Source organism: Candoia aspera, chromosome 3 (assembly GCF_035149785.1).
Source record: "Candoia aspera isolate rCanAsp1 chromosome 3, rCanAsp1.hap2, whole genome shotgun sequence".
Lineage (NCBI taxonomy): Eukaryota > Metazoa > Chordata > Lepidosauria > Squamata > Boidae > Candoia > Candoia aspera.
The window spans coordinates 93,882,899-93,903,087 of NC_086155.1; the positions used below are offsets into that span (position 1 = coordinate 93,882,899).

The following is a 20,189-nucleotide window of genomic DNA, read 5'->3' on the forward strand; positions in this document are numbered from 1 at the left end:
CTCCAGCTAAGTTTTTCCTTGTCTTTGTTCATTTTTCTCCTTTATCTGAATTCCTTGCAGCCACCTGTGTTTAATTCCATACTTTGTCTATCTGTACCTTTGTTCACACCTTCTGTCTCTCAGAGTCTATCCTTCCTTAAAGGCGCCGTGAAATTATGCAAAGCTTTTTCCCTCAGGTCTCCCCCCATATTTCCCTCCTGCAGACAAGCTCTCACACTCCTAATGAGGTTAGCTGCTGAAACTCAGCAGCTGCCTTCACTCATCCCAGATAAGCTCATAATGAGAGGCACTGACTCCTTGGAACATCAGTTTTCCAGTATGGGGAAGGGGGAGAGAGAATGGTGTGTATGAAGAGCAGAGAGTGTCTGCTAGGGATGCATTCACTCATGAGTATCAAAGATTCTTGGTAAGCATCACCACAGTAAGGCTTCACGCAAGGGAATTTGCAAGAGGGAACAGAAGTGAACACTTTTTATCAAAGCCAAGGACAAATGCTGCTCAACCATAATTGTCTTCCTATTCCCCCCACAATATTTGCCTGGGGGGGGTGGTAAGCCTGCACTGTTTTGCTGAGTGAAGTTACTCTTTGTACACAGACTCCCATCTTAGCATAAACCTGAAATAAGCCTAGTTAATCGTGTTAGCTACCAAGCTACTGCTAAAAGCTTTGGTGTAACTAATGGTAGCTGTATTTCAGTTTAGCAGATAGAGAATATCAAACAACACTCAGGGGATAAGGTCCACCCTCTTCACCAAACCCAAATGTGAGGAATAACACAATGTCTGCTAAAATAAATAGATAAATAAGCAAGCAAGACAGTCAGTTAATAGTTTGGTATCTGGGATTATGATATCATTAGTGATGTGGTAGAAATTCTCTCTGTCTGCTCACATGAAACAAGTTATGCCAGGCCAAAATGTTTATTTGACCATGGTCTGCAACCTCCAAACCAGCCAGCTCCCATACTGACTGGGAGTACTAGGATTTATAGTCCTGCCATATCTCAAGAGCACCATGTTGGGAAAATTGGATTCTTTGGCAAAAGTTTTCTGGGAGTACAGGGTACTTTTGTACTTTTTTGTACTTTTACTCTACTTTTGTAGAGTACTTTCTACAAAATTGTCTACCTGCACCATTTTGCATTTTACCTTTAGCTGTGTTCTCTTTATTAAATCCTAAATCTGGGCTCTATCCAAATGTTCTTCTGTTTATTGATTGGGAATGGGTGGGAGTTGGTCATTAAATGAGAAGGAAAAAGACTTTTCTTGGGACTGTGGTACAGACAAGGTAAATCAACCCCACCTCTGGCATGAAGTAATCTTCTGATGATCAATCTGTGGCTACTGTTCATAGTTTTTAAAAAAATAGATGCCAAACCACAAAATAAGGCATGATCACTGTAGATTTATTTGGGGGTTGCTTTTACATGATTAATAATTAAGTATGACAGAGGATTAAGTAGGCCTGATGTATACATTTACAATATTATTTGAACACCTAGTTTTAAATCATGATAAAGCGAGCAGGCATAGTCCGCATGTGTAGAGGAAACATCCTTCCACAAACACTTTACCCCAATGTGTGGCTACTGGGTTCATTGGCCAACAGGGGCATGATGTTGGACTCAGGGGTATGCTGTACCCTCATATGTGTGGCACTTGTTCCAGAGTAGCCTTACTATATCATACCATTGAGAGGATAAAATGGGTGATTTCACTGTTTCACTGAGTTCTTTTGATAAAGGCCTATTTCCATTTTAAATAATCAAAGGGTTTAAAAAATGGACTTTAGTCTACAAAAGTTTATCCTTCTACAGAATTCTTAGATTCCAAAGTGACCAGGACCCTGGGTGATAATTAACCTTTTCTGGTCCACCATCTCTGCAGAAGTTTAAACTAGCAGACAATCTAAAGCTAATCAGGGAACAATTTGCCTATAATAACAGAGTTACATGCAATTTGTTTAGATCATAAGCTTCACCAGAATAGAAACCATTCTGAGAGTTGGTTGTATGCATCCAGCCAAATACTATCCATGTATACTGATTAATCAATTTGGACACAGTCTGATCTAGTGCCTGGATCTGGAGAAATTCAGAAAATCACCCAGTATTGAAGAAACACACATGTATACAATCTAATTGGTAAGCAGCCAAAATTCTGTGGACACTACTTACTGTTTTCATAGCACAACACTGAGGAAGAACAGGTGGGAAATACCAGTGAAGTAGTCCCTTATATTTAATCTCATCTTCCAGAGTCACACTTTTTAATACACTTTATAACAGACTGAAGCCTTCCAGAATTCAACAAAATTGTGCAGGCGAATAAAGCTACACATAATTTGTAACTAGGGTCTTTGGGGTAGATTAAATGAAATGTACATTGTAGTTCCTTCATGGGAAATCAAACTGTTGGTTTGTTTTTTGCAAATGAAAGGAGTGATTACAAAGAACCATGACGCCCTTTCCTAAATGTGGTACAGCTGACTCTGGAAGATGAGGTTAAATATAGAGAGCCAGGTTGGTCTAGTGGTTAAGGCAACAGGCTAGAAACCAGGAGATTGTGAGTCTGGTCCCACCTTAGGCATGGAAGCCGGCTGGGTGACCTTGGGCTAGTCCCTCCCTCTCAGCCCAACTCACCTCTCAGGGTTGTTGTTGTGGGGAAAATAGGAGGAGGAAGGAGTATTAGGTATGTTCCCCGCCTTGAATTATTTATAAAAATAATAAAGGTTGGATAGAAAATAAATTGTATATGTATGTGTGTATATAAATATAAATATATACACACACTGTATATATGACTACTTCACTGGTATTTCCCACCTGCTGTTCCTCAGTGTTGTGCTATGAAAACAATAAGTAGTGTCCACAGAATGTTGGTATTAGATTGGTGCCAAGAGATGAAGTAGCATCTTGATTAAGTGTTGGATGAGCACCAAGAGATGGTAGTGGGCTAATGCTGAGATTAGATGATTGAACAGAGGAAGGGTCAAGGAATTAAAGAACAATAATGTAAATTAATTGCTAGGCCATCCATTGGGACATTGAAATCAGTGACAATGAGGCTAATCCTGCTGGAGTAAATGGGAAGAAGAGGAAGAGGACTAGCAGCAGCAGACTAGATAGCCCCACCACTATCACCTCAGGATGAAAAGTATTGCATTTGAAATGACAGGTCCATAGACATATAAAAGTAATGAGCAGATGCCAAAATCACTAAGTCATGAAAGCATATACAGTATGTGTGCAAGCTACAATTCACACCTGACCATCTGATGGGTGAAAAAATTTACCATGTGAACTGGCACAAAAAGTTGTAAGTTCATTACCATAACTACCAACATTTCAGCTGCGATGACGAATGAATCCTTGCCTCATATAAGCTTCTGCTGAAAGAAGTTTCCCAAACATACAGCTGGCAACAACATACACTGTTTAACTTGGCATGCCCACTTCCTCCATAGATGTCCAGTGGGTCAACAGCTGCACACCTGCATAGAGAAATTCTTTTTGGTTTCTTTTTTGGCCAAGCTCAATCTATATCCTGTACTTCTGCTTATATTTCATTAAACTCTGTTCTCTTGTGTGGTCTTACCCTCAGCTGCTCTTTTCAAATGCCTGAAACCATTAATATCTCTTTGTAACAAGTCTCCAAATGAAGGAGCCTCATCGTGCAATGTGCTCAGTTTCAAAAAAATTCCCAATAAAGTTGGCTGGTTTTGTGCATTTTGCTTTAAGAAGTCCAGAATGTTGCTATTATTTTCCCTTTTGCAAAATATATTCACTTGCCCCTTTGCACTGAATATTTATTTCAACATTAATGTTCTGATGAAATAAGCCTTGCAATTTCTTCTTCTTCTTTTTTTCCCTTCCCTTGGAAACAGATTTCTGTTTTTTGACCCTGTACTCCAGAGGGTTGAATATTTTGAAGTTTTCTTGATGGTGCTTTTGAGCACACTGTATTGTTGGATGTGGCAGTGGGTAGATTTTACCACCGTCTGATCCCTTCTGAAGCCTTCTTGACTTATCCCACCTAGAAAAATCCAGTGGCAGAATATGTTCTCTTGGGGTTTATTTGAAATGGGGGAAGTAGGTGGCTCCAGGCCCCTGGACAGAAAAAGACAGGACATTCATATATATATATATACTTGGCCACCTTGTAGCTAACTAAGGCATGACTATCATACTCCAGCTATGAGAACTTTGCTGACATGATCTCCTGCTCCCAGAAAAAATTCAGAAGCAAATGCTTTTCATCATATTGAATCAAATTTGTAGGGGAAAAAAATGAAGGATTATGTTCCTGCATAGCATTGTTAACAAGTATAAATATTTTCAATGGTAGAATTCCTTTTCCATGACCTGTACAGCACTCATAAGCAGCCTAGGAGAGCAGCAGAAGAGTTTTTGGAAGCAAAAGATCAATAACTCTACAAGTAGAGAGAGTGGACATTGAAGGGAACAATATGGGTAGAATGATATTGTAACTCCAATCTCATTCCCCCTCTCTGCTGACAACTCACAGTCTGCTGACATGGGTTTCTGGATTTCTTCAAAATGGAAGCGAGTTCGATCAGATGTTATATTAAAATAACCTGTCTCTGAAGTGCCCAACATTATGCCAGCTTTGGGATTGGCAAGTTATTTCCCTCCCTTTGTAGTCAAAGAAACAGTTTTTTGACCCTCACTCTGGCAGGACCGGAGATGTGGCCAACATTCCACCATGTATCTACCTTCCGTTTTCATATCTAATAGAGTTCCAGTAGGACAACTTCAGACATTACAGAAGCAAGTCAGTTTTCAGAGGACTTCCAGGGGAGGTATGGTAAACTGAAGACAGCCCTGTGAAAGCAGAGCCAATGACTGCAGCAAAGACCAAGGAAGTAGACCGGTCCCTTGGAACCTCTCGGGATAAGGAGACGATGGGAGATCACCCACATGTGCTCTAGACAGCTGCTCCTCATGAGGAGACACAGGACAGCAGTTTTCCGTGGATTGGAGCATCAGGAGATGACGGGATCAGCCATCTTGCTTGCAACTGCAGCAGAGCTTTTTAAAGGACATTAAGTTCACAAACCTCACTTTCTAATCACTTTCAGAAATTGGCTATTAACCATCTTAAAGCTATTAGAGACATTTCAGAATGACAAGTTTGAAAAGTCATCCGGTGAGTTTATCTTCAACTCTGAACAAAAGAAAAATTAATTATAAACTTAAGAACTTAAAGAATTTGAAATAAACAGCAAAATACTAAATAAGATTTTGATCTAAAGTTATAAATGGATTAAGGGTCCAGATAAATTTGGAACATTGACTTTTGCTATAAGTTTTTGGAATTAACTATAAAAAAATAAACAGCTTCTCATTGGAAACAGACTTATTTTGATTATCCTGGCTATTATAAGTCAAAACAAAACAAGATAAGTGATATTTTAGAAATTGGACACTAGAGGGGCTAAAGATTCTAAAAAGAATACAAGCCTGATCTTGATGTCAGTTATTTTGTAAGTTCCAATATTAACTGACAGGGTTAATTAATCAAGATCAGGGATGGATGGATGGATGGATGGATGGATGGATGGATGGATGGATGGATATATATATATATATAGACTCCTTTATATCGACACAAAACATTATAATATCAGAAATATTAAAGGAGATTTTTGAAGAACAGAGCCAGAAATTAGTAACTACAACAGCCTTTCTCAACCTTTTGACCCTGGAAAATTTTTCAGGCCTCAGGGAACCCTTGCAGATTCAGGCTCAAATAGAGGCCAGAAGTTAAAAACTGATTATATTTGTTTCATGGGTAGGCCTCTATATATGCATTGACAGTGTTCTTAAACTAAAAATAAAGAATGAAATTTACTTCTTTAATGTGAAGTTGCCCGAATTTGAAACGATTTTTTAAAATAAATTATGATCTCCCAGGGAAGAGATCTTTATCTGTGGTATAAAGAAGAATTGAAGAGAAATCAAATCCTATGACAATATTTGACTGAATTAAAGCTTAAGTCTGTTAGAAGTAAAAGGAAGGCATATAAATTCAGTTTATTTAATCAAGGTTAAAATAAGACATTTTAAAAAAAAAGTTTTGGCAACCCTTTATGGACTTTTTGCTGATACCAGGATCAAAAAGTTGATGTTTTATGGATTTGCTTATAGATAAGGGATGGAATATGGAATGAAGATATATCTGTTTAACCTTATAGGGGGTGAAGAGTTACTAAATTTTTTTATGCTTCTTGTGATGAAGGTTAGAAGTCACTTCTTTATATATTTCTTTTCTTTTTCTTTTTCTTTGTTATATTTATTTTTCTTCTTTTCCTTTTTTGCTGCACTTTTTAATTCTCTTTTTTTTCATTCTCTTTCTCTAAGTTTAGTTTGTATTAGTTTTTACTATTGTAATTAAAATTCTTAATAAAAATTAGAGGAGGAGGAGGTCTGTTTGCACACGTGACTCATTTCAGCAGGTAAAGCCAGGCTGAATTTCTGTGACAGACTATTACCAAAAACACCTGAACTAGAAACCAGTCCAAAGAGTTGGTTAGCCATGATCTTGTATATGTTTAGGATCATAATAGAATATCTCTTGCAATCACATGATCAATTTCATCAGTAATTGGGTTATAGCCTTTTCATCCTGCTGCTGTATCTGCTTCAGTGAATGCTGAAAGATGTACATTGGAAAAGTTTTAGCATAACCTGGTGGGCAATTAATGAAGTGCAACAGAAACCTATATTTCTCTTCATGCGCTTGAAATTTACCAGTATTAGACAGAGAAGCTGGGCTGTACCCACTTCCTTTTTTCAACTTAATAAAGGATTGTTTGAAGCCCACTTGGTGTACACAGTTTACCCAGAAAGATGACTCTACATTGAAGATACCATGCTCACACACACCTCCAAAAACCACAACAAAATAATAGTAAAAGGAACTGCACTGAGATGGGAAAGACAAAGAAGGAGAACAAAACGGGGGTGAGGAGGTAACTGGACAGCAAAAGTGTTAAGACAGAGAGACTATTCCTGGTTAGGCTATGCAAAAAGATACAGTCACCTGGCAGGCACTTCTTCCAAGCAATAGCCAGCGATCTAATCTTCCAGCTAATTTTAAAGATATTCTCAGGACCACAGCCATTTGCATCTACACCAGGGTTTTTCCACCTTGGCAACTTTTAAGACGTGTGGACTTCAACATGTTGGCTGGGGAATTCTAGGAGCTGAAGCCCACACATCTTAAAGTTGCCAAGGTGGAAGAACACAGATCTACACAATGCATGTTTTCAGCTGTTTTTTTCGTTCTTATCACTGTGACCCACATCCACTCACAAGTCACCTTTTCACAGCCCATGGAGGTGGTCATGTACACCTGTCTGCCACTCCTTAAAGCAGCTTCATTTTTTTTCCTGGGGTCATGCAGCTGTCCCCCACAGCTGCATTGTGACTCAGAGAAAAGTTGCATTTATTTAAGGAGTTGCCAGCAGGTGCTGTAACAGCCCCCCTGCACTGGGGAGCAAGGTTTCCCCTCCAATTGTGGAGCACTGTTGCCCCATGACCCTGCTGGCCCTCCCCCTTGCCATTGCCCACTGCAAATTGCATGTCTCTTGCTGTCTATTCCTGTGAGATGCCACCTGGCTCTGAAATCATCATTTAGAACAGTGTTTCTCAACCCTGGCAACTTTCAAGTGTGGACCTCAACTCCCAGAATTCCCCAGCAAGCATGGCTGGCTGGGGAATTCTAAGTGTTGAAGTCCACACATCTTAAAGTTGCCAAGGTTGAGAAATGCTGATTTAGAAGTTTCCTCAATTTATAATCATTTAAGAACATAAACATGCATGTTCAGCCTTCCTCATTGACTGAAGTCTGAATCATGATTTTACTTATTTTTTACGAAAAAAAATTGAATACATTATTTTTATTTTAAAATAGGAATGGTCCAAAAATATAACATCCAAAACTGTTTTTCATACAAAATTTATGAAAAGTGCAACCTTTCCAAAGGCGTAAACTATAAAGAATAAAAAGAAAGGAGAATCATGTAAATAAAAATTCTATTCAAGCCAGAGAAAGAGAGTGCAAAACAGAACAGCTGTATTAACATGTATCATCAAAAGGTTAGCTGAATAAAGTTTATTCAGCATTTGGTGAAACATTCGGCATTTGTAATTTATCAGATTCATTGGGGATTGAGACAAATTTCTGTACATGCAGTGACACCCTGAGGCCAAGTTTAGATATGCAGCCCATAAATTTTTACCAGCAAGTTATGCTTTGGCAAAACACCTCCAAATTGCTATTGAGAAAAGGATATGGAATTGCCCATGCCTTCACCAGCTGAGCTTGACTCAAAGGAATTTAAACTTTTTAAGACTCTTTGCTCAGTTTCAGTGACCCAGTTTATACGAACCCAGTTCATCCATTTAATAGACCTTCTGAATTTCTCTTTGCTTAGTTAACGTTGGCCCAAGTTGTCACTGTTCGTTATTACTATGTTGACCAGCAGGCCTGCAAGCTGTTCATTTCATTTTAGTATCCCACAACTGCAGTGAACATTATACTTTGTGTTCTCCATATTTACACTGGAGTTACTTTCTGATCATTAGAGCCAATGGGCCCAGACTAATTAGACATATAAAATTAGCATGTAATATCTATGGATTTCAACCAAAGATGAAGAATTTTTGTCCCCACTCCAAAAAGTTTATCAGTAACTCTCATGCAATATCAGAAATTTATTTTAAAATTCAAATCAATTTAGAAGTAGGATAAAGTAGATCTCATCTGAAAAATATACTGGGGCATCTGCAGGGAAGGTCATAAAAGTAAAGATGGTGACTACAAGCTTATACTTGAAGCCTGGCCCCTTTTTTACATGCTCTGTGCATTCAGAATCACTTGCAGTTTCTTTTTGGATACCAACCTGAATATTTTTACAGGCAAACATATATTTAAGCTGTGTATGAGCTGCTTTCTTTCCTCCTTAAAAAAACAACAGGGAACAGTAGAGCAGGTTTCTTATTTTGGAGCTATATAAAAGCCCTTTATAAAAAAGAATGCTGTCCTTCCAAAAATATTAAACAGTACAAATTATACCCAGTGATTAAAAATGGAGAATCTACACACAAACACACATACAAAATTCACAGTATGCTATATCTATCCAAAAGTTCCACATTCTTCCATACTGTTCCTTTGAGGAAAACAATCCTTTGAGTTTTACAAGATGTCTTCTGTAAAGGAATGCCCATTTCTAATATTTTGGTTCCAATTTTCTTCTGCAGGAAGATTCTGTGTGGCATGTACAGAAACTTGGATTAGAATTCTAGGCTATGTCACTTAAAACTGGATTTGTAGGTCCATTGAAAGAACTCTCTACTTCCCTAGATGCATCCTTTGCTTTGGAATCGTTACACATTTCAGCATCATTTCCATTTTCCTGATGCATAACTTGGGAATCAGATTCCAAAGGGTTACCCCCTTCTTCTTTCTTGACTTCATTCTGGACATTACTGATGTGTTCATGACATTGGGCTTTTTGTAGCTGTCCATTCTGGGTAGGATACAGGCTTGCAATAGTATCATATAGAAACTGATATTCTTCCTAAATGGCATTTAAAGAGAGAGAGTTAGCATACATGCAAACCCACTGTGTGTTCTTTTCTTTCCCCTAGTAACTTAGGGATATGATAATGCACCAAAGAATGGGAGAAAGTAATGATGTGATGCCTAGTTAACACATTTCAGTGTTCATAAAATTCTGCTAGATTCACACTTGGTTTTCATGGATACAGGAAGTCTTTATGAAGGGTCCTTAAATAGAACATCTGAGTAACTGTGGGTAAGGTTTCTGAACTATAGCTTGCCCATCACTTACTATCCTCCCCTGCTGTAGCACAGAGATATAGCAGAGGGTCCCACAACAGGACAAGAAAGTGTCCCCTCTCTTAAATATACACAGAATAGAAACAAAATTTATGCAGCAATTACTTTTTTGGTTCAACAAAGTATGTGTTTCCTACTTTACTACTGGCAAATATGATCAATATTCAAGAATTAAATGACTCTCCAAATTAAATCAAATGTCAAATAAAACACCAGCAAAGCAATAGTTTTTTGGACTCTAAACATCTACTTATTGAACTATAGTGATAATGGAAGTATTTCTACAGAACAGATAGATGTTAAAAGAGGAAACTAAAAAAAACCCCTACTAATATAATTTACTTACAAAGGAGGAAACCATTCCTGGCCTGGCTCTACGAAGAGATTTCACAACTTGGAAAACATCTATTACACCTTCAGTCTCAGCACATTCCAAGAGGTTCAGCAAAGCACAAAATACTCCGGTTTGTTTGGAACCATCACTATAAAAATATATTACATGAAATTGAAAATATTAGTTTATGGCAGTAGTAAAATGGAAAGAGCAGCAAAGCCCTGATATATGGTACAATATATATATACAACTGGTGTAGGAGGGATGAGAAAGAATTGCTAGATCCTAAATTAACAGGACTCACTAGAAGGTCTTAAAATGTGGGTGAAAAAACTAATGAACAACATACTTTGATATTAAAAAAAGTGTTATTACTCCTTTAAGATAAGTGAAGAAACAAAGAAACCCATTCAAATGAATTAACAGTTCAAAGAATAACAAAGGAAGGGGGGAATTAAGTACAATTATCCATGGTTCTTAAATCTGGTTCTATTGGCCAAGTCTTGGAAGTAGCTGCAAGACTCAGTATTGATCCCTTGAATAGTTGTGGAAGCCCTACTTTTGATTTAGGCCTCTGTGCAAAATATAGATTGTTTGTTGGCTTACTGGTTGTATCTGTGACTTAACAAAAAGTGCAGTTCAGCATGTGTGGTGGGTTTTTGCTTTCCTGATTCATTTCAGTTTTCTGAGCCCTGTCCAAATTTCTAATTATTCATGGTTGTGTAAAGACAAGTGAGAAAATAAACTATGATTTAACAGTCATGCTCTCAGAGCTTCACTTTTCTTTGTAGCAGCACCAACCTGTTGCTGTGTTGTCTCTATGAGTCAGGAAGGAAGGGCTGTAAGCATTCCATAAGAGCCTACACTGCACGGGATTACAAATGTTTCATAGATTCAGATGAAAAAAAATTTGAATTCAAAGAGAATGAATACTTATTCCAAAGTTTGGTTCTTGACTAACATGTAGCCACCATGAACAAGGCTGCCACAGGGGAAAGAGACTCTAGGATAAAGCAATATAGAAATCTTCCTTTGGGTGGGATCCAGACAAGATTATAAAATAGATAATGTTGCTTGTTTGAACAGATAATTTATATAATAGCATGAAAGATTCATGATAATTCCCATCACACATTTTTCAGTGAGGGCAGAGCTTTCCCATTTGTGGTACTGATGCTATAAATTTGTAGCTCTGCCTCAGGATAAGGAACTATAGAACATAACATTCCAATATACAGATACAAGTATTGTATGTGCAACAGGCAAATTAGACCACATCAGACCTCAAAGAATGTCAAAATGCCTCTAAAAGTGGTACCTACCCACAGTGAACAATGACTGGAACATTCTTGCTGGGCTCATTTGCTTCAGCTGCATCTTGGGCTGAAAATTTCTGTTTGAGATTCTGGATCATGGCAGTTAAGTCTTGAGGGATTTCTGGGAGAGCAGAGCTTTCCCATTTATGGTACTGATACTGAAACACTTTTCTGCTGTCTTTCCTCTAAAACAAATGCAGATAGAACAAAATAATCCATGCAAGTTGTACAGCAGAGGATCCATAAGTGTACATGCACAAAGAACAAAATACTTGCCTGGAAAGTCTGAGATAGTGCTAACCCAGTGACTTTGCTGCCAAAAGCAAAGGACCTTGCCAATGCTTCATCAAAAGATTATCTAAAATCTTAGGAGCTATCAACTTCTTTATAGAGATTATAAAAGTGTTTAATTGCTTAACACCATGCTCAGATTTGCCAAATAAAAACATGAGTTGACATTTCTGTAGCTTTCTGGGGTATCTGCTGCTGTGTGTAGAGACAAAATTCTCCTCTACCCAATGTATCCATGTAGAGAAAAACATCAACCTGCAACTAGATGTGAATGACAGACTTTTAAGAGGAATGTAGCACCCACATATGTGACTCTCACAGATCTGATCTTCAACATCTCACCGTCTAAGCTCTCTCCACAATATTTGCTGTTTGAGGTGGCAGTTTCCTTCTCTCTAATAACAGGTAAAGCCTCACAGCTTTATTGCTGTTGTTTCTATTTCTCTACCATATTCTTGTGTTAAAACATATTGAAAAGATATACTTGAAAGAATTAGAATAAAAGAAAAACATTTAAATAGAAAAATAAAATTACTGTAAAAACAGTCATTCATAGACATTCTAGCAAGGGGTATCTGGATAAAGAGACGAGTCTTAAACAGATGCCCTGAAGACATAACAGTAGATGCTTCTCAAATACTGTGGGGAGAGTATTCCAGAGATTGGCTACAAATCAGAGAAAGCTGTATATATCCAGCAGTCTTTGCTAGAGACAGGTAGTATGACTGCTCAAAATATGGACATCCCATTTCTTCCATTATCTTGTATTTTTTAAAGAAGATAGGGGAAGTGTCCTAACAGCCAGGATACATGCTGAGACAAGGAACTGGTCTCTAATGTTTATTGCTAGTACATAACAGGAATCCTAACAAACTGAAGAAGCATGGGAAAAACCCAGACATATAAACCCCAAAGGTTAAGGCGGTCCCGATCTGTGTCTCTTTGAATGGCTGACCAATTCCTCAGTGCTACGCATGTGCTTAACAGTCTGGATGGGAACCCCCTGCTCGCCATCCTTACTCATGACAGGAAGGCTAGGGAAGGGAAGGGAAGGGAAGTCAGCCTACATCCTGGTTTAACTTCCATTATCTTGTATTTTTTAAAGAAGATAGGGGAAGGGAAGGGAAGGGAAGGGAAGTCAGCCTACATCCTAGTTTAACTTCCTGTCCTAACTGCCAGGAAACACGCTGAGACAAGGAACTGGTCTCTAATGTTTATTGCTAGTACATAACAGGAATCCCAACAAACTGAAGAAGCGTGGGAAAAACCCAGACACATAAACCCCAAAGGTTAAGGCGGTCCCGATCTGTGTCTCTTTGAATGGCTGACCAATTCCTCAGTGCTACGCATGCGCTTGACAGTCTGGATGGGAGCCCCCTGCTCGCCATCCTTACTCATGACACTTCCATTATCTTGTATTTTTTAAAGAAGATAGGGGAAGGGAAGGGAAGGGAAGGGAAGTCAGCCTACATCCTGGTTTAACTTCAATATACTTTCCTAGTGAGTTGGACATCTCCAGAATCCCCAGAAAATATGGCCAATGTTTGTCATGCTGGCTGGAATTATGATAGTTGAAGTCCAACACAATTGGATGACACCAGGTTGAGGAAGGTTGCTATGAATGTTGAATTCTATTTACAGTACAGTAAATATGCCTTCCTCATACATGGTACTTTAAAACATCTAAACAGCTATAGTTTGTCTCCAGGCCACGTGGGATAAAAGGAATAAAATATATTCTTTATGTACGCCAATGGGTTATGGAAAGGTCTACAGTATTGTAGCATCTAGCATCTAGTCCTAATAATACAATTCTGCCAAAGTTTGACTTGCTCATTTACCAATTTAAAGTAAACCCAGGATTGCTTAATGATATTAATAACATACAGCAGCAAACATTGGCATCAAAGGAAGTGGAATATAAATCTTTGGAATTGCAACCAAAAGCCAGAGATGAAGCAGATGAGGATGAATAATTAGTCCTTTTACCTTTATATGAGTTAAGACAAAGGCACGAATGGTATAACTGGGACTAAAGTTGCTATCTTTTAGTTCAACTGTGATATTATCATATGCCATTTTTTCTTCTTTCCAATACTGTGCACAGAGTTCCTAGAATTGAAGAAAGACCAGATCAGTGTTTCCTATCTAGAAGAAGCAGACATGGAAGCATGGACAAAGAAAAAATGAGTTGCCTTGAACCAAATTATACAAGTGTGTTTACTTGGGGCTCCATTGAGAAAAAACAGCCATTCACTTTCTCATGAATAAGGCCACAGTGGATCATAGGATGTAAACATCTAAAGATCTTTTCAGATAGATGAAGATGCATAGCTTAGTCATGCACCCATATTTTACTACTCTTATGAGCAGTCAGGTGTGTGCATAGAGCTATTGTCTAGATATGCAAAACTTGTAGTATGGTGAACAATAGGAGAACAGCGTAAGGATGACTAGAAATGAATTGCATGGATGTAATGGATGAATGCTTGTGCCACAAATTCTTGGAAATGCAAATGTAAATATGAAAGGCCAGAGAGCTCTAGGATATTCCTTGCCTAATTGTGGATGATATTTAGGGAGAAATTCATTTAGTAAACTAAATTAACCTAAAATTGCATTTTCAAACTAATATACATAAGATTTTAAAATGTTAACATATTTATGTTACATTTCCATGCTTTCATCTAACAGTTGAAGGTTTCCCACCACTAAAGCTTACAGTTTTGTAAGGCAGATTGGGTTGAGTGACTAGCCCAAAATCTGTGTGAGCTCCAAGAACAGATAGGGCTTTACAAATTTTGCGAAGCAGTTTGCAACTTCAAACAAAAAAATGTATACCCAGAAAAAAATCTGTAAACAGAAATGCATATCCTCATGAAAGTAATTGAAAAGAATATATTTGTAAATTAAACAAAATTGCAAATATAAATGTATATGCTTGGAGAAATGTGCACAGATACAGTGCACATCATTAAGCTTCTATAGGAATGTCACAAGCAGAAAAATGGAAAGGAGAAACGAGAAATTAAGAGAAATCAAAACTGACAGATTCAAAATGTGAAAAATGGAAGGGAAACTACAATAGTTAAATTCATTCAGTCATATTGCTGTTCTATTGAGATGCAAAACAGATTTAATCCTCAGGTATAGCAGATTTAGAGATGATATCTGCTAGAAAGTCAAAGCAAAGCAAAGCAAAAGACCAGCCATTTATAGCATTTATGACAAATGTCAGTTTCATTACATATGTAATGTAATGTATATCATCTGAAAAAAATAACATATGCTTTCATATGTTTTCTAATGATATAACCTTTGATAAATCACTTAAAGGCTATAATCCTATGCTTTTCAACCTAGGAGCCGGTCCCATGGAGCCTAGATTCAAGCTGTATCTTTGGTTTCCTAACAATTATGCCTTTATCCATTAATCCATTAATCCATTATCCAATAGGGTATTTCTACAGTGTTTGATTTAGAGAATTTAAGCTTCGGCATTTTTGTATAACAGAAATGTCACAGTATAACTATATGACAAACTCATTCACCTGAGTGTCCGTCAGCATAACAATAACTCTGACTTTCCTTTGATAGACCATGTTCCAGAAGTCACCTATTGTTTCCGGAAGTGGCCCTTGTGTTGCTATAATTCCATTTTGATGCCAGTAACTCTGTTAAAAAAAATTTAAAAAAATCAAAAGCAATAGTATGAAAATATGCAGGGGGAAACATACCATACACATACATTAAATACATGGTAAATTGGAGGGAAGATAAATCACTGTCTGAAATCCCTTAAAAGACTGTAACTTGTGGTTTAAGCATCCATCCGTGCAATTGGGAGAAGTCAAACAAAAAGGCAAATCTGTCGCTTTAGGTAATTCCTAATACAAAATCCACAACAGCAAAATATACATTTCACTCTGATCCATGTTTTTATATATCTATAAGTATCCATTGTAGGTACGAGGGGAAGAAATCAGACTTTTTACCTCCATGCTAGGAAACCTGATAGGGACATTTTAGGTTTCTATGTCATATAAACTGCCTTTTCACTAAATGATTTTTTTAAATAGGCAAATAACTGTGACTTCAAAGACCTATGGCAGGGAGAAAAATGATCCAAGTGCACATACAGGTATAAAGGAAGCATTGATATATTTATTGGGTTCCTCCTCACAATCACTATCCTCATCTGAAGACTCATTGGCATCTTGTTCACTCTCTCTGCTCCCTTCTTCTTCACGTTTGAATAACACTCTGTTGTAATCATCTGCACAGCAAGAAGAGTCAGAACACATAGGTCAAATAGCTTCATAGAAGTTAACAGCACAGTTACTCATTACAACAGTGCAAAAGCTATGGCAGTTTATCAGGCCTGGTAGTCCTGAGGATACTACACAAAGAATTATTATAATCATACAAGGAGGATCTGCATTGGTGTTCCAGTTGGTCAGCCATGCCTGCTTGAGCCAATGATATTTCATTCCATTCCATTCCTCCACTCTTCTGGTTCTCGTTCTCTCTCTCTCTCTCTCTTTTGCCTTCTACAACAGTCAATCAGCATTCCTTGACCATTAAAGTGGCTCAGTCTTATTGGGCTATTTTGGAGAATTCACACCTTCTTTGGGTGCAAAATGAGCAGCCCACTTGCTGGCAAACGAGGGGTCACCATAGCTATTTAGTATGTGCTGTGAGCTCTGAGTTGGTTCCCCCTGGGTTTCCAAGTGAAGTTTAGAGTGCAAGTGTTAACTTGTAAAATGCTAAATGGCTTTGCTCCAAGGGACCTTTAGGACTGCTTTGTCCATTGTGTGCCCATCAACAAAATCTGATTACAGTGCCTTGTTACCAGGAGATTAACAGTGTTGCTTTTTTGTTGTTGTTGTTGCAGCCCCTGTGTGATAGAACAGCTTTGAGGGCATGATAGGTGCATGTCATCTCTAGTATTATCATCTATTATTACAGTATTGTATTGTTGTACTAGTTTTAATATTGTTTTAGTCCTTGCAGTCTATGGTGGGATATAAATGACATATGCACCTGTATATATACACACACATATAGGATTCCCTCCTCCTCTTTTCTTCTCCTCCAAACTTTTGAGTTTTTCTAACATGTTGATCTCTCTGTTTTTTCAGGGAGTAGCAACTTTTAAGTTATATAAATAGCAGCATTCATTTACTGGACTGAATATTGGAAATACAGGGGCTGATTTAATGACATGGGTTAATTCGTTCCACTTAACTTTCTGCTACTTTAATCTTCCCTCCTACAATGCCATTCCTCCTTAGACAAGATGCTTCCTTTGCCTGGGTCTCATTCCACAATATCTACACCAACAATATCTACACCAGGGGTTGGCAAAACTAATATTTGTGATTACAACTACCATAACTCTGAGCTATCCTGGGCATTGGTCAAGTAATACAGGAGCTGTAATGTGGATATGTGTAGATTGTTGCCTACTCTGAATTTGTCGTTCTCTTCCCCTTTTTCCCTCATCCATTTGCGTCTCTTCTATGTTTTTAGTTGTTGCTCCATTGCTGACAAGGAGTAACAAATTAATCACATCACCCCTCATTTTCAATTTATGGCCAAACTTTTTGTAATTGACACCTTTTAATTTTTTCCCTATCTTGTAAAATGCTAGCTATATGGCCGATGATACTATATGCATACATACTACATAGGTATGTGTACACACGCACACACACATAAAACAAGGGTACAGAAATAAAGCTCAGCCAAGTTACTCTTTCCTTTTAAGCTTGCCAAACTAGATATAATATCAGAGACGTGTGAATATGTGTCTGTAACACTCACAGATCTTTCCTTGCCTAATCTAGATAAGGGACTGCAACACGTGGGAAGGAAATTTAATTGTTTCTAAAATACTTTGGCACCAATGAAGATCAGTTCCAAACCCACAATTTATCCTGATTCCCCTGCCTCAACCCCACCCCCATCCATGTGAATATATATTTTTCCTACAAAGACAAATAGCAGTTGAAGAAGCCATTTTTACTAGAAATGCGGCCTGGGTTATTCCTCCTTGTTGTGACACAGTTCTAATTGCCAGAGTGTCATAATGGTTAAGGTGTTGGACTAGCCCCAGGGAGTCCCAGGTTCTAGTCCCTCCTTAGCCATTGAAACTCACTGAGTAACTTGGGGCCAGTCAGTCTCTCTCAACCCAACCCACCTCACAGGGTTGTAACAGTAGGGAAAAATAGGAGGAGGAAATGCTGTGTACAACACTTCAAGTCCTGTATGAAAGGTGGGATATAAAATTAATAAGTAAGTAAGGGTGGTTGTGAAAACATGGATTTGTAAAATTGCAAAGCAACTAGAAATGAATTCATTCATCATATATTTCTTAGCCGCAAGAAAATTAATTGTATTGCTTAGGTGAGTGAAGCAAAAACTAATATTTTTGGAAATTACTTGGACAAATGTATGGCTTCAATACAGGAGCAGAAGATGTAGAAAGAATGTTTCTGATACAATTTGGTATACAAGATCAAAGTGAGTTGTTTGAATAATATATTTTTTTCAAAAATGTTCTATGAATCATTTAAAACACGAAATGCAGAATATACTGTTTGCATTTTCCCCCCTCCAATACTCACATGGAATTACTGAGGAACTCCGGTTTTTCCTTTTGTTTTCCTCTCTCCTGCCAGCTTTCTGATTCTGCCAGTTCTTGTATAAAGGCAGCCGCTAAAAAAAAGATGTACCAAATAAAAGTTATACTTAAACAAAAATGCTAAGCTGTATCTCACCATTATGCTATGTGTACATAATTTTAAATGGCAATCAACTTCCTGTCTTGCTAATTTTACTCTGTAGAAGAATTTAACAGTGAGAGAAAAGCACCTGGAAACATGCAGAGTATTAACATTCCCACCCGTTTAAAATTAAATCATGTAGCTTAGCAGTCATTTGCTGTATCGCCAGAGAGAGAAATGCTATTTACCTGGAATTCAGCTTCCAGCAGAGATGGATCACTGGGAGGATCTCTCTTCTTTAACTGATTGAGATGGTTGTGCAGTTCTGAAACAGAGACCTCTGTTTCGCCAAACTGGACGTATTCAACCAAAGCGTGGTGGATCAAGATGTACTGTGCCTAATAGTTCCAAGGATTGCAGATTTTGTAGATGGTAGAAATGGAAAGTTGCAGTAAAAAAGGAACTGATAATTGAATAAATCCAATGTTACATAAAGTAAAACATTCTATTTGAAATAAAATTCTTTAAAAGCCCCCTGGGATATATGTTAAGCGGAGCTTATAGGAACTCTCTTTTTAAAGAGTTCATTGAGGACAAGTCCCTTTGACTTCTGTGGTTGTTATTGCAGAACTATACAGAGTTCTGGGAGTGTTGAATAAAATATCACAATATAACAAAAGTGAGGATTACTCCATATGTTACAGAGAGGCAATGCTAATTAATCAAGCTCTGAAAAGATACCTCCACTTGAACCATAAGGCATCGCTGACGTCGTAGTTTTGCAACATAGCCATATACATCAACTCGTCCTTCAGCTTCTAATCCCTCCAGCATTGCATCAATCCCAATATAGGTTCCAGTGCGTCCTACACCAGCACTGTCATAAATGGAAAAAGAAAAAGAAGAAAATGCAACAAACATCATTCAAGGTGCTGCTGTTAAGATTGGCAGATTATGGGAAACATGACGATGTTTACTTTTAAATCTATTCAACTCAACTCACAGAGAGTTGGATGTTTGATAAAGATATTCCTCTAGTTACACATTCTATAATATTTCTTTTATTGATTAGTAAAGGTTATGTGATCACCAGGTGACAGAGTTCTATCAATATCATCCAACTGCAAGAGTAGAGAAAGATCAATTAAGTACAGATTGTAAGCAGACCTTATTTTACCTGCAATGGACTACTATTGGGCCACTAAAGAAATTGCTTAAAGTATTGACTCGGCGGCGCAGCTTGAGCAGGAGATGAGGATCATCAGGTACTCCATGATCTGGCCAGCTTGTAAATTGAATGTGGGTCACATCTCTTCCTGCTGCCTTGTCTCTTCTCTGGGGGAAAAAAGAGGAATGTATCAACATGTATTGCTGCCATTCTAATGTCAGATAAACATTAAAAAGTCCATGTAGCAACCATTAATTAGTCTGTCATTGGCCAGAGGGGAACAAGATTACGGAATGCCATCAACCATCAACACTTGTTCATCCTAACAATGTATGTTAAGACTCCTTCAGGATAATCCAGTGTTACTCACTCAAGCAAAATCTACTTAGTAGAGGAATAAGTATGGGGTAATGGCAAAGAAAATGAGATACAAATCAAGAAACCACTGGTTCACATCTCAT

General features: G+C 37.8%; 1 protein-coding gene across 1 annotated transcript in view; it reads right to left on the reverse strand.

The window, feature by feature from the left end:
• Positions 1 to 7,912: 7,912 nt before the first annotated feature.
• Positions 7,913 to 20,189, reverse strand: part of PTPRC (protein tyrosine phosphatase receptor type C) — a 37,312-nt gene continuing 25,035 nt past the window's right edge. Inside the window, exons 18-27 of the mRNA XM_063299877.1 lie at positions 19,738 to 19,895; positions 19,302 to 19,437; positions 18,809 to 18,958; positions 18,462 to 18,552; positions 15,972 to 16,108; positions 15,384 to 15,506; positions 13,822 to 13,944; positions 11,548 to 11,726; positions 10,238 to 10,373; positions 7,913 to 9,610 (exon numbers count right to left, since the gene is read on the reverse strand). Coding sequence (XP_063155947.1) covers positions 9,332 to 9,610; positions 10,238 to 10,373; positions 11,548 to 11,726; positions 13,822 to 13,944; positions 15,384 to 15,506; positions 15,972 to 16,108; positions 18,462 to 18,552; positions 18,809 to 18,958; positions 19,302 to 19,437; positions 19,738 to 19,895 — 1,512 coding nt within the window. The 3' untranslated portion in view covers positions 7,913 to 9,331. The remainder of the gene's footprint in view (positions 9,611 to 10,237; positions 10,374 to 11,547; positions 11,727 to 13,821; positions 13,945 to 15,383; positions 15,507 to 15,971; positions 16,109 to 18,461; positions 18,553 to 18,808; positions 18,959 to 19,301; positions 19,438 to 19,737; positions 19,896 to 20,189) is intronic.